Raw genomic sequence first — 14101 nt, 5'->3', positions numbered from 1 at the left:
TAACACTTCTTTGTAAAAACATGCTTCTCAGAATGATGCGGCTTCTGAAATTGTCATTTCATTTTTTCATCCTTAAAACACTCTTTGCAGGATGAACTTACTGCAGTGAACGTAAAGCAAGGCTTCAGTAATCAACCTGCCTTCTCTGGAGATGAGCATGGGTCTGCTAGAAATATCGTCATTAATGCCTCAAAGGTAAGGCCTGGCTTTTTACCTGGAGTATATTTATTTAGCTTGCTACCAAGCTGACAATGGTTATACTTGGTTCTCGACTTCTTTGCTTTCTAGCTGGAAGTCTTCATGTTAAAGTTAATTACCGAACTAATACAGGAACACTGAGCTGTGGTCCTGCTACCTGGTGTTACCAGTCTTCAGAGGAGGACACGCATACTGAGAGCAACACATAGCTATTGCACTTCGTTGTAGAAGACATGTTAATTTTTGCTCCTGTTCTTTTATTTGCTTCACTTACAAAGCCGTTAGTGACTCTGTCCCTGGAAGTTCCTAGTGTTTACAAACCATTACCTTGCTTTGGTCTTGTATGAGTTTCATCAGACTGTTTTCTATTATATTCTCGGAGTGTTTAGTGAAACTTAACCTAGCTCTCCTCACTTAACCTAGCTCTCCTATGTTTTTTTGAGAGTTGAAGATATCTGAGATACAAAAGAGCAATGAAAATCACTAAAATATTAGCTATTATCTTCCAAACTGAAAGTTATAACTCTTTAGGAAAAAAAAAAAGGAGTAAGGAGTAAGCTATCCAGATTTGTATACTCTTTTTTTTTTTCTGTTGGAAAAACACAAAGAAACAATTTTGAATGAGAAATTTATCAAGAAGCTTAAAAAAATCTTTTCCAACAAAGAGACTTTTAAAATATATGATGTTTTATGGCTTATTGGAACATTTGAATTTACTTATTACAGTGATGCTCTTTTATTTTAGCAGAGCATAAATCTGAAATGAGAAGGAGTGATACAAGTAAATGACAAGGTTGTTATTGTTGAAATGTTAAAGGTTTTTCTGTTACGTACTTTGTTTGCTAGAATTTCCACCTGCAGGTACTTTTTAATTAGTCTTGTTTTGACTATTGAACATAACTGAAAAGTAAACCAAATTCATAAGGAATTGCTTATAGATGTTTGGAAGATGTAAGTGTAGAATTACCAAAATAAGTTCAGTATCTCATTAAAAACTTTTCATAGGTTTTAAAATTACCCAACTATGAATGTATTTATTTGAAAGTCAAACACCCGATTCTTACTGACAGGTTTAAAAATTAATTAAAATTTAATTTGTATTATAGTGATTTTGGTATGTAAATAGCCTAACACAGTAACTAAAACCTCTTTTGGGCGCTTCCCCCCCCGCTGTTTTGGTATTGAAAGTGCTCTGTAAGGAAATCTTACCATGTTTTCATTCTGAAGGTAGTGAGTGGAAGTGGAGGCATTTTGAATAGAAGTCAGGAAACTTACTAGCTTATGCAAATCTTTGAAGTTTTGCCTGCTGTAACTGACAATGCAAAGGCAATTGATACAGTTCTTGTGGCAGTGTAGTTTGTTCTTATTAGAAGTGAACAACTGGTATATACACTTTATGGCATGATAAAATGCTGACACTTGTAGAATATGCTGTGTCAGGTCCTAAGTCTGAGATACTCAACTCCTGGAGTGAGGTGCCTCTGGTGATTTACAGTGAAGTCATTGTAAGTGGTGGCTGCATTTCTGTTGTCTTTGAGGCCTGGTCTTCTTTGGCTTGGTTTTGCTGGCCTGCAGCTTTTATAACAATATTGCAAAAGCGTTGCACAGTTGCTTTAATATCAGGGATCTCTATCTGTTAGCTGCAGGGCTTTAAAGTGTAATCTTATTAGGCTGATAGCCTGGACTAGAGTGATGACTGCATCTATTCAGATAAAGACTTTATGTGCATTAATGTACAATAGATGCTTGCTAACTGGGTTGTCATATGTGTTATTTTCTTCTTTTTTTCCCTCCCTTTTTTCCCCACCAGATTGGCGCTTACTTTAGCAGCATATTAGCAGAAAAGCTAAAACTTAACACGTTCCAGGACACAGGAAAGAAGAAACCACAAGTAAATGCCAAAGATAACTACTGGCTGGTTACTGCTCGGTCTCAGAGTGCAATTCACAACTGGTTCACAGACTTAGCAGGAAGTAAACCACTGACTATTTTAGCAAAAAAGGTATAAAAATACTCCTTCCCCTATTTCTTGGATATTGGGTTGCACTGAATTGGTCTGTAAGGACAAGGCGATATTCATAAAATAAGTTAAAAGGTTAGAGCTTAAGCTATATCTGTTTTTAAAAAGATGTTTTATTATTTTGTGTTTTATTTAACACTAGAAGTAGCTTCTTGAAAATCAGAAGTGGGATGAAAGGCACATGGATACAAATCGGCAACTCTATAAAAGAAATGTGGCTATTGGGGATGTACCTTTTTTACTGAGATTAGGGTAATGGGTAATTAATAAGAGTTCCTATGAAATAATGAGATTTTGCTGCTGACTGCAAAAGAAATAGTAGTAAGATCTTAAATTCTATTTCCTGCTTTTGCATTCTGCAATTTCTCAACAAAGAGGAGGAGAGGCAAGCATACCACCAACTCTTAAGTTTCCCTATAACTTTATTAGAGGTTAACTTTCTGAATAAAAGCACCAGAGAGATTTCTTTTGATATTTATGATTTAAAAAAAATAATAAAAAGGGGCTTATGGACATACATAAGCGTGTTAAGAGCCCTTTGAAACTAATTGGGTAGACTAGACCTTAGAATGACTACAAAAGAGCATTACCGAAAATCATCTGTGTTTGGTTTGCTGTGCTTTTCTGCATTGATGTGCTTCTGTTCTCCAGGCACTCCCTTAGAAAGGTTGAAGACTCTTGAAGGAGTAATTAGTATTTTTCGTAGGCGGACAGCAAGCGTAGTATTTGTGCCTCCACTCCCTTCTATCTCCACTGGGTGCGAAATGTCTTTTACTCATGTATGTTGCTTTAAAAATACATTAAAAAGTTATGCGACCTTTATGCAGAAGGGCTTAAGGATTGCTGTGACGGAACAGAGTGGCTCTTCACGGGAAGTTTTGTGGGAGCAGCCCTGTTCTGTGCTGGGCACAGACACGTGTCGCAGCCGGCCACCTTGTTTCCCTGGTGCACTCCATTATTTTGGGCTCTGAGCCAGGGGCACCCAGGGTACTGACAGCACCTGTGTAACCGAACGCATAACCAAAATCTCAGTACGTGCTTATTTTCCAGAAGTTCTGAGGATCACCTTGCAGGACCCTTTCTGCACTTCGTATGTCTTTGGCTGTATTGGCAGGTTTGTTAGTGGCCCTGTAGGCACCTCAAAGATGGGGAAGGATGCTCCTGGTGTAACCTGGGGAAAGTGTGGGGCAGTACCTTTCTTTTGTTGTGCCTCTTTGTGTGTGCCTAAACACGAGGCTTTGTCAGCTTAGTGGTTTCCCAGGTTGCTGAAGAGGTCTGCCACTGTCCCGCTAGTTAGGGGTTGAGGAGAGGAGGCCTGGGCTTAACCCGCAGGTGCTAGCTGCTGTTTGGACTGTGTGCTATAACTTGCTTCCTGTTTTATTTCAGGTTCCAATTCTCAGTAAAAAAGAAGATGTTTTTGCTTACTTAGCAAAATATTCTGTGCCACTGCTACGAGCGGCATGGCTGATCAAAATGACGTGTGCCTACTATGCTGCTATTTCTGAAGCTAAAATCAAGAAACGCCAGGCCACTGATCCAAATATAGGTAAATAAACAACTTTAATGTCCAAATGAATAGTAATAGCTGAAAGGACCTGCTATTCCTGGTTGTGGCTTTTGTGTTACTGAATGTCCGGAGATGAATCTGTGTTGTGGGAAGGGGAATAAAAAGTCTTTTTAATTGTTTTTGCTTAGAATTGTATGTCAAAGAGTACAAAAAGCCATGCGGCATAAATACAGCCCTGTTAGCTTGTTTTCCTCCCGGCTGGTTTCTCCTTAAATCTCCATGCACGGTATCTGAGGAGCCGACTGCGCTGTGTCTTAACCACTGGTGCCAGTCTCTGTGGGGTTGCCAGGAGTGGCAAAGGCTGTGCTAAGATAAACGTTACCAAGGAGCAAACTGAGCTGCTGATTTAGAAAGCCTGGAACAAAATGAATTTGCAAGTGTATGTGTTAAAACATAGGTGGTAATGTATTTATTTTAAGTATTAATGTTAAATGACACTGTCTGGCACCAAGCCAGTAGACCGAACAGTGAGCACCTTTTAGAGATCCAAGGTATGGTAACTATTAGCAAAGTTGTAGTTCTACTCTCAGTTTGTATGCAATAGCTGCAACTCTTCCACTACGTGGTATGAACTTTTTCCTTCATTGTCCTTAAAGCATCTGTGATCAGATGCTGTTGTTTAGCAGCATCTCCATACTGCTGTGAGAAATTTTTACATGTTTCTACCAACTCATTTTGTTGTTTCTTTCACTTTGCTTCTTCTTGTTTGTTTGTTTTTATTTTTAGGCTTGAAGCATTCATTTTCACTTTGAATTTCTAATTAAAGCCCAAAAAGCATTTCCCAGCGAACATTTTACACCTATTTTTTCCTTATAGTTACAGATGTGGGGTCCTTGTGGCACGGTCTTCTGAAGTACTTGCTGAATATGATGTATTTATCCCTTGCTCAGTTATACGGGGGCGGCTGCAGTACTGACAGGCTTCCCTATGAGCATCTTTTGGCTTCCCTTGTGTGAAGTTTGCTTCTGACCTTGCCCTGCTTTGGGACAGGAGGGAGTCAGAGAGCCTCGTGGATTCAGTCTGGTGCGTGCCTGTAGCTGGGCAGTCCTGTGTGGCGCAGTGGACAGGGAGGCTGATACCTGCTGGTTCTGTTTCTCTCTCTCTCAAGGACTTGGTCTGGAGGATCTTTGTGCAAGCCTGTACCGTGCTGCTGGTGTGGCCTGTGAGCTGCTGTCCTTTAGGGATAGTCCTGGCTGGCTTGGGTGTATCGGCCTGCAGTTCAGCAAGTGGCATTAGGCATGCCCTAAACTCTGTCCTCTTGCCTTTGTTTTTTTCCCTTCTGTTCTCTTTAACCTCCTAGGTTGTCTTCCTTTTCTGTTGATTCACGTGAGCATTTTTTGGGGTAGACCCTAGTAGAAAACTTAACAGGTGGTGAGAGCAGGTGGATTGCTTTCCTAATCTGTCGTGAGTAGCACTGCTAAGGGTGAGAGAGCGCCTCTGACTGTGCTGGGGGACAGAAATGGTGCTGCTGGGTAGGAAGACTGGTGATGTTGCTTTGCTTTGGTTGCATGCTCATTAATGGTGTCGTTAAACACTCTCTTTCCTGGTTGTCTTGGAGTGGGGGAGAAAGCAAAGCAAGCAGGTAAGGCAAGCTAGGTTTGCCCACTCCGTTGCGGTAGGTACTAGGTCATCTGGTTTGCTCTCCTCTGAGCTGTAGCTCTTTTCTTCCTCGGACAGTGAAAGGTGGTGGTGTGTGGTGGAGGGGGGCACAGGGACTCCTGCTCCGGCTCTGCTTTTGGCTGGCCTGACGGTGGCATCTGCTTCACAAGGAGAACGGGTGAGGCCAGGGAGTACTGGTGGGCTGAGGGGCCTGTGATTTTTATCAGCGAGTGTTCTGAGGCAGATTTCCACTGTAACTGTGCCAAAAGTGATGCTGAATATTATGTCGTCTGTCCAAATTGTTAGGTTACTTGGAATTTTTGGGGGAAGTAATTTGATGTGTATTACTATGTAGTCTTTGACATTCCCCAAAATGTTCTGGATCTGTCCCCTAGGTAACAGAAAGGTGGTTGTGTTGTTCTAACTCAGTAGCACAGAGATTTTGGTAATTGCTTTGGGAAAATTATTCTTTCATACCGTGACATGAAAACAAGCGTGATATAGTGGATTTGGAATTGTTTTTCCAAAAGTGAGTGAATGTTGGAGGTAAATCTAGTTAGTACCTATATGAAAACACTGAAACCCACTAGCTTCATAGAGAAATTTCAGGTTTGGTTAGAAAAGCATTCAACGAATATTCTATGACAGAATATTCAGTTAACAGAACTGTCAGTTAGAAATTCAAAGGGGAAAAAAAACATAGAAGGAAAGCACTAGCTGAAATCTGAGGTGGGTAGCAAACAGTAAGAATAGTTGTGTTTGAGCCCTAGTTCCTGTAACTCTGGCAGTGAACAGGCTTAGGTTGTCAAAGCAATTGCATTACGCATTCGTGAAAGTGTGCTCTTCCAAAATACGCTGCATGTTGATCACATGCAACTCTGTCAGATGTTTGTGAGATAGTAACAGCTATCCTTGGTCGTCCCAGTTACACTGTTCAGAGTATGCCTTCTTTACAATTCCTATTTTCCCAAAGCTTTCTGTGTACGATCAAGCAATTTACTTTAGTTTACTAATTTCTCGCAGTTATACTAAGTATAGAATCACTGCTGGAGCATAGAGAAAAGCTGATAGTTCTGGGTAGGTTTGTGTATTTGGTGAACGGTACCTACTATCTTATGTATCACAAAGAAAAGCGAATCAGTCTTAATTGCAAACCTCCGCACTGTGCAGGTCAGTTTGACCTGAGGAGCTGCCTCTGAACTTCTGCATTCTCATCAGAGGAAAAATCCGGAGGAGTTGTCTGTTTCAGTGATTGCAGAAAGAACAATCTTACATCCCATTGCTCCTGCAAAGCGCTGTTTAGTGTTCTGGTGGCTGTATTTGGAGGGGGAGGGAAGAGGGGAATAAACCTCCGTATGGAAGCAAGTAATGAAGTATATTTATTTGATCTGTTTCAAAGCTGTTTAGTGGTTGAATGCTGAACTCTGATGAAAGAGACAGGTGATTCCCTGAAGGCATAGCTCGTATCTGCGCTTTTTACGTCACGCTAAGCTAGCAGGCTGCTTGCGTGCCTGACAGTATATATATGTGCTTTGGGAACAGCGCAAAGGAGAGGCACATAAAAAGCCCATTAATTCACACTGGGTGCTGCATTATGCAACCATGTGTTAATGCTTTGGAGAAATATTTTTCAACATGAATTTGTTTCAATTCTCACTGTGAAAGAAACCTTTTGTCATCTGAAGTGTTCTAATTGTGAACTTATTCTGTAGAATGGACTCAAATTATAACCAGATACCTTCGGGAGCAGCTGGCAAAGGTTGCAGAGTTCTACCATGTGACATCCAGCCAAGGCAACGGCTCTGTGGTGATGCCTCAAGAGATGGAACAGGCCTTGAAGCAGTGGGAATATAATGAAAAATTGTCATTTTACATGTTTCAGGTAATACTTTAAGAAGTGACTGGATTTTTTTTTGAGGTCACTGTTCTTGGAAAGTTGAATTTTAGATATTACTGGTAGTTTCTGTCATAAGGCTTGAATAAATTTTAAATGCTAATTCATTTTAGAGATCTGCTAGCTGAAGAAACTTTGATTTGCTTATTGTCCTTGATTGTGATTGCAGCAATGTACTCAATTATTCTTTCTCTTCCTATGTTATCCCATCTTTTAAGGGTGTGTTTAATGATTGTGAGTCAGGCTGCGGTCGCTGTGGAGCACGAAGCCTTGGGTGTTCGAGTGGCGACCTGGCTGTTCAGTTCCATGTTGTTCTAGCCCATGCCCACCTTTGCAGGCTGCACGGGCCAGGGAGCTGGGACACCTGGGGTCCCCAGTCACACAGCCTTCAGCTGAAGACATGTTGTGGCTTAGTGTAAGCAGAAGTCCTGCTAGACACTGACCCAAGGTCATCTGAGCTCGAGCAGTGACGGTGGTAGAAGCCTCCAAGGAAGAATGCTGCTTTGTTCCTGGAGTAGAAATAACTCTGAATCCCGGTCACGGCCCCTTATCCATGCGGATGCTGTGATGGTGGTTGTTTCTTGCATGTACAGTGATGTATGAGCGTCCTGGTAGCTGCCATGGCTAATGAGAGTTAAACCAGAAATGAAATTAAACTTGTAATTACACACCTTCTTGTTTAGTGCTCCCAGTTAACGAGTGATGCATTTATTAAAATCCTTTAAGGAAGGAATGCTCGAGAGACATGAGTATTTGACATGGATACTGGATGTTTTGGAAAAAATCAGACCTACTGATGATGATCTTCTTAAGCTGTTGCTGCCGCTAATGTTGCAGGTATGTGCGTGGTTTAAAGCCATGTGATTTATAGAATCAATGTAAGCATGACTTATACATGTTAAATGATTGTAATATTTGTGGTGTTAAAATCTGTGTAGGGATTTTTACGTAAGACAGTTGGGGAAATACATTGCGTGGTGCATGTTTGGAATATATAAACACCTTTAAACTTTATAATCCTTCTCAACTTGAATTGATAGGAGGTTTCTTTTTCTGTAGCTGGTCCTGCAGGACAGATGAAATTTTTAAAGAGACTGAACTACAGATTTGCATTTAGGATACTCCTTTGTAGTCCCTTGTAGTTTATGCATGTTATGTGTTAGATTGTTAATGAAAAATGAGTATGTGGAGTAGTAAACTCATTTTTTTTTAATTTCAGTATTCAGAAGAGTTTGTTCAATCAGCTTACCTATCCCGTCGCCTTGCTTACTTTTGTGCCAGACGCCTGTCGTTATTGTTAAGCGATGGTCCTAACCTTGTAGCTGCACATTCTCCTCATATGATAATTGGACCAAGTAACCCTCCTTTGGCAGCCCCAAGTCCGACCGCACCTGGTCCTGCGGTGAGCCCGGTACAGCTAGCCTGCTCAGATTTCCTCTCCTGCCCACAACATCGTCCTCTGGTGTATGGACTTAGTTGTATGCTGCAGGTGAGCCGGTGCTTTGTTGCTCCTTGTTTGTAAGGCTGTAACCATTCAGTTTGTTGGAAAACAGCGTGCTCCTGGGTTTGACAAGGTGTGGTGATCGTGGTCTGAAATGCAGCTGCATCAGGTAACCTGAGAGGACTGAGCGGATCTGGAGGGAGCTGGAGGGTGGATTCTTAACGCTGTGTGAGGAGCGGTGGCAGAACCGCCTGCAGACTCGGGCTGTCTGTGTGTCTGTCTGCACCTCTGCCACGAGAGGGAGCAGCTCTGCTGGCAGGAGCGGCCAGGCCTCCGCTCTGCGATGGAGTTTCTGGTTGCAGCAAGCTCTGTGCAGCTTCTTTTCATCACCAGTGAACCTGCTCATTTATGCCAGACCCAGTTTGTCTTTGCTGAGCGCAGCTGGACAGAAGACAGCACCATACTGACTCCTGCAAGCCCTAACCTTTGAGGATTTCCTTGCTTCCTCCAGCTTGTTGTGGGTGCTTGGTGCCTATGCCGACTGTTCAGACTTTGTCAGGGTTACAGACGGTTTGTTGCCTTACCAACTTTTGCAGTTTTTAGGACAGTGGGGCAGAAGAAACTTCATTTGTGCTTATTGGTCAGTGATGCTAGGATTGTCAGGAGTAGTTCTTTCCTAAAAAGGGTTTGTGTGATGGTCTGCTGCTGCTGTTAGCCTTCCTGCGGAGACTTCCTCAAACCCTCCTGCTGTTGCCTGCTCAGTGTCTGCCTCTGGGGATTGTACAGAGCTCTCCTAGTTGTGCTACCAGGAGTGTGCTGATGATTGTGGGATCACAAGATCGCAGCGTGGGTGAGGTTGGCAGGGACCCATGGAGATCACGTAGCCCATCCCTTTGCTTAGGCACAGTGAGCGAGAGCAGCCTGTCCAGGACCATGTCCAGTCGGGTTCTGAATACCTCTACCACTTCTCTGAGCATCCTCTTCCAGTGTTTAACTGCTGCCACAGTTTAAAAAAATAAAAATGTTTTCTTGTGACAGGCAGCTCCTCCTCGCAGGGCTGCTGCTTTCTCACAGCCGTAGCACCACCCGGAGGTTAGAGCCTGGAGGCTGAGCTGCACGCAGGGAAGGCTCAGCCAGTGCTATCTGAAGCATGTAGGTGGGGAGCACAGCTTCTCCGCCCCCCGCCACGGGTGTACGAGTGCAGAAAGTTAGATCCTGCCTGACTCTAAGCATTCTGTAACTTCTTTTCCTATTGAACGTAGATCTGTCACAGGAGCATCAGCGTTTGTCTCCATCATGGGCTATATTGTGTATTCATTTGGCAGCTTTACAGCTTTTCTCTACTAACAACACAGTGGGTGATCATTCTGCTCTTCCTGTACTATTCGTTTTATTTTTTTCTTTTGTGTGTGTGCTCTTTGTGGTTTTTTTTCACCCCTTTTTCTTGTGCTACCAAGTGGGTCCAGAGGACAGCTCTGTTTCAGATAAGATCTTTGGTTCTTCAAAGGACCGTTTCTCTAGGCAACCTTTTTGCTAAATTACTACTTTGCAGTTTGGACTGGGAGAACATCCCAACAAGTAATCCAGCAGTTTCAAAAATAATAATCCATAAGATGAACCAACTGCCATCACTTTAGATGATATTTAATGTCTGACCACAAAACATCAAAGCTTTCTGCTTTTGCTCTGTACATTACTAGATGCTAAAGAGTAATAGGTATCTGCCTTCAAGCTGTTGTAAAATGATTGTTTTGAAGCCTGTCAACGCAAAATCTTTCTTTTGAGGTAAATGTTAAGTTACTGGTGCATTTCAGTGACTTGTGGGTTTTAGAATCTTGAGAGAAGAATTCATTTTAATTAATTTCTTAAATTTAAATTTTTCATACGTAGCTTCTTTCTGAAAGCTAAACACCAAAAGTCCTTTTTTTCTGAAGCCCATTCATGTGTCACAGAGGGGATCTGACTGAAATTCACCTTTGGTGATGTTTTTCGGTGGCATTATAAAAGCAATACAAATGGGAATTGAACATGCATGTATTTAAATACAAGTTTTAATAATGAAGAAGGAAAATAACATAGTAATTTAATTTCTTCAAATGGATGTTTTAAAGTGATTGTGAATAGGATTGTCATTTGTTTCTTTCACTGTAACAGGCCAAAAATGGTTCTAGTCTCATGGACTCTTGTTATTGGTATTGTTGGTCTTGTCTATCATGTACTACTTCTGTTTTATCCTATTGCTTACAGACTGTAACTCTTTGTTGCCCAAGTGCCTTGGTGTGGAATTATTCCACAAATGAAAATAAGAACATTAATCCAGGCTCGCCTCTGGATTTACTTCAAGTTGCTCCATCTAGTTTACCTATGCCAGGTGGAAATTCATCATTTAATCAACAGGTAAGCTCTTTTTAATTTTCAGTTTACTAAGATGTATTTTATATCCCCAAAAGTGATTTGCATTCACGAGGACTATACCTAAATTTATATATTTCAGTAGTTCTGCTGATGTGCTAGTGTTTGATGACCTTAGTTTCTTCAGTCAGGTACCGATTTTGTGAAAATATCTGGGATTTTATTTACATTCAGATGTTTTTCAGTTACTTTAAGATGTAAAATGGCAAATAAGAGGAAGCTTGTCATACCATTTCTGAGATGTGACTTTTCAGACACATTGAAAGTTAACTTCCATTGGGTTGAATCTAAGGAGCTTACATGAAAAGATATTTTATTGTACAAAATGATTCTTAAGTGATGAAAGCATTTGAACAGAACATACTTTAGTTTGTTGTTCCCAAATGTAGGAAGTGCTGGGGAATGCCATAGGGTACCTTGCTGCTGGTGAGAAACCTGTCACAAACTTGAAGTGAAAATTGAGACTTCCTACGACTAGCTAATTAGCAACTACCTTTTTTTTTTTTTTAACAGGTTCGGGCAAAGATTTATGAAGTAGAACAGCAGATAAAACAAAGAGGTCGCGCTGTGGAGGTGCGATGGTCTTTTGACAAGTGCCAAGAATCAACTGCAGGTAAGACAAGTCAAAATGAAGAAAATGCTGGGAGTCTTAGGGTTTGCATCTGTTCTCCTTCTTTGAGTATGAACCTGGTGCACCGTGCTTAATTCTAGTATTAGAGTTGGCAGATGGATGTAATGTAACAGCCAGCCAGCATTTCTCCACAAAGTCCTCAGGTTTTGTACTTGTAATATAACACTAATGTGGAAGTGTTGGGTAAAAGCTAAAAAAAATCAGGTTTGGGCTTGGGTACTTGCAGCTCCTGGACGAGCTGGGTACCTAGGTGAGAAATGTGTCTGAAAGAGCTTGTTTACAGCTTAGGTAGGGTTAAGTAGGACAGAGATTCTTGCTTGAAATATGTTTGTAAAACATACAAAATTAGAAAATATACATTTACTCTTTGAAGCTTGTACTTGAGCTTTCTTTTCCGTGACCAAAAAAAATAAGTTATCTGTAGAAATCAGGCTATGGAGAGTACAAGCAGCCACCTAACAATGAGATAAACATCAAATAAAGATTTGTATGGGCTTTTAGGCTGCTGTCTGTTTCTGGTCATTCTGTGCTTGGAGAACTTTGGCGTACTAGCGCTATTCTTAGTGTAGGGGTTTTGTTTGTTTAACTTGCTCATCTGTTGATCAACAGATGTTACCATCCACATGTGTGTTAGGGAAGTCTCTCAGCCTAAACTTATTGGTGGTCATTCTCACAGATGTTTTGAGGGCCTCTGAACTTCAGTGTGGTACTGTGGCTCAGATTTGCCTTTTGCAGCTGAATTGCTTGTGATTTAAACCATTAGGAGTCCAGCGTGTCAGCTTTTTCCTCTACTAGAGGATGGCAGCAACATAAATGCTTACAGGTAAACCTGCCAGCAGTAGTGACGGCCCTCCACTGCAGTCACTGAGAAGTGGATTCCGTGTTGGTGGCAAGTGGATGGTTCCTGCTTCTGCTGACTCATACAGGATCCTGTGCTGTCCTGCTGCTTGTAATGGTTGTGACTGATAATGCCTTAAATCCCACAACATCTTCCTGTTTAGACTTTTTTTTCTCCTCTAACTCCCATATCTAGGGGTAACCATCAGCCGAGTTTTGCACACCTTAGAAGTGTTGGATCGACATTGTTTTGACAGATCAGATTCCAGCAATTCAATGGAGACGCTTTATCATAAGATTTTTTGGGCAAACCAGAATAAAGATAACCAAGAGGTAATGACCACTCTTCTCACTGTGTAATCTGTAGACAGTGGATTTTATTTTTACTTTTGAGAATTGTTTATGTGTGTGTGTGTAAGTATAGACTTGATACAAAAGCTTTTTTTTTTTTTAAAATTATTATTCAACATCTGGTTTATTAGGAGTAAACAGCTCTTTGCTCTTATAACTTCAGTGTAATATACTGTAAAACTCATTTAGGAGAATACATGTTTTTTTGGATCATCTTTTGGGTCGTGAATTGGGTATTGTCTTTTTTTTTTTTTTTACACTTTTACATCTATTGTAGAAAGTTTTACATTAATGGCTTATTAAATATATTAAAATATTCTAAAATCACGTACTTTGTTTTTTTGATATTTTTACCTGTGCTACTAAAACCATTTTTAGAGATCATAAAAATCATTATCGGAAGTCTTCGACATTTTACTTTTTTTTTTTTTTTTTTGCACAATGCAGATGACAGCATCATTGGGCCTATGTGTAATGTCAGACTCTTGAGCTTCCTTGGAAGGTGTTTGGGGAAAAGAATAACCAGCTTTAACAATACACTTACAAAGTAAAATTTCAAGTGGAAAATAGCAGTGAATCTGTCATAGCTGCTTATGTTAATGTTGTAAAAACGTTTTTTGCAAAGTGGTTTGTTTTTCTAATATACCTTTTTTTTTCTTTATAACTTCATGTTCTTAGTGGTTGATATTCATAATGCAAGGCCCTATACTGCACAGAAACACTGCATAGTAATAGTCATTCAGTATTATAATGACTTTTGCAATAAATGAACAGAATATGTTGGTGGGGAGATAAGATCTCTTTGGAAATATTTCCATACAGATATACCTGCCAACCAACTCTGCATGTGAAGCTCAGAACTGGTAGGTAGGAATGAAAGACTTGCCAGAGTTGGCTTTGTATTTCAGGCACATTATTGTGATCATGAGAGGAAAAAATACAGGTGTCTCATGCCAGCAACAATGGTTGTGTTTTGAATCATCTGGGATGAGCCTTTCTTGATTGCAGAGTTTCTACATTTTCTCAAGTTTAGTCTTATGCAGTCCAGCTCAAAGCATTAGAAATCTTTAGTTATGTGGTACTTGCAGTATTATGCATCTCATATAGCTGTGAAATTGCTATGTACATATATATATATTATAATGTTAGCT

At 40.7% G+C, this 14101-nt stretch overlaps 1 protein-coding gene across 22 annotated transcripts in view; it reads left to right on the top strand.

The window, feature by feature from the left end:
* The window catches only part of MED12L (mediator complex subunit 12L), a 145626-nt gene that overhangs the window by 6879 nt on the left and 124646 nt on the right, over positions 1-14101 (top strand). For all 22 annotated transcript variants that reach the window (XM_067002309.1, XM_067002314.1, XM_067002311.1 and 19 more), the window contains 9 exons: positions 91-195; positions 2009-2200; positions 3605-3764; positions 7097-7266; positions 8005-8115; positions 8498-8767; positions 10967-11116; positions 11645-11744; positions 12796-12932. In XM_067002309.1, the coding sequence (XP_066858410.1) occupies positions 91-195; positions 2009-2200; positions 3605-3764; positions 7097-7266; positions 8005-8115; positions 8498-8767; positions 10967-11116; positions 11645-11744; positions 12796-12932 (1395 nt within the window). The remainder of the gene's footprint in view (positions 1-90; positions 196-2008; positions 2201-3604; positions 3765-7096; positions 7267-8004; positions 8116-8497; positions 8768-10966; positions 11117-11644; positions 11745-12795; positions 12933-14101) is intronic.

The sequence above is a fragment of the Anser cygnoides genome, chromosome 9 (assembly GCF_040182565.1).
Source record: "Anser cygnoides isolate HZ-2024a breed goose chromosome 9, Taihu_goose_T2T_genome, whole genome shotgun sequence".
Lineage (NCBI taxonomy): Eukaryota > Metazoa > Chordata > Aves > Anseriformes > Anatidae > Anser > Anser cygnoides.
This window is presented reverse-complemented; position numbering and strand designations above follow the sequence as displayed.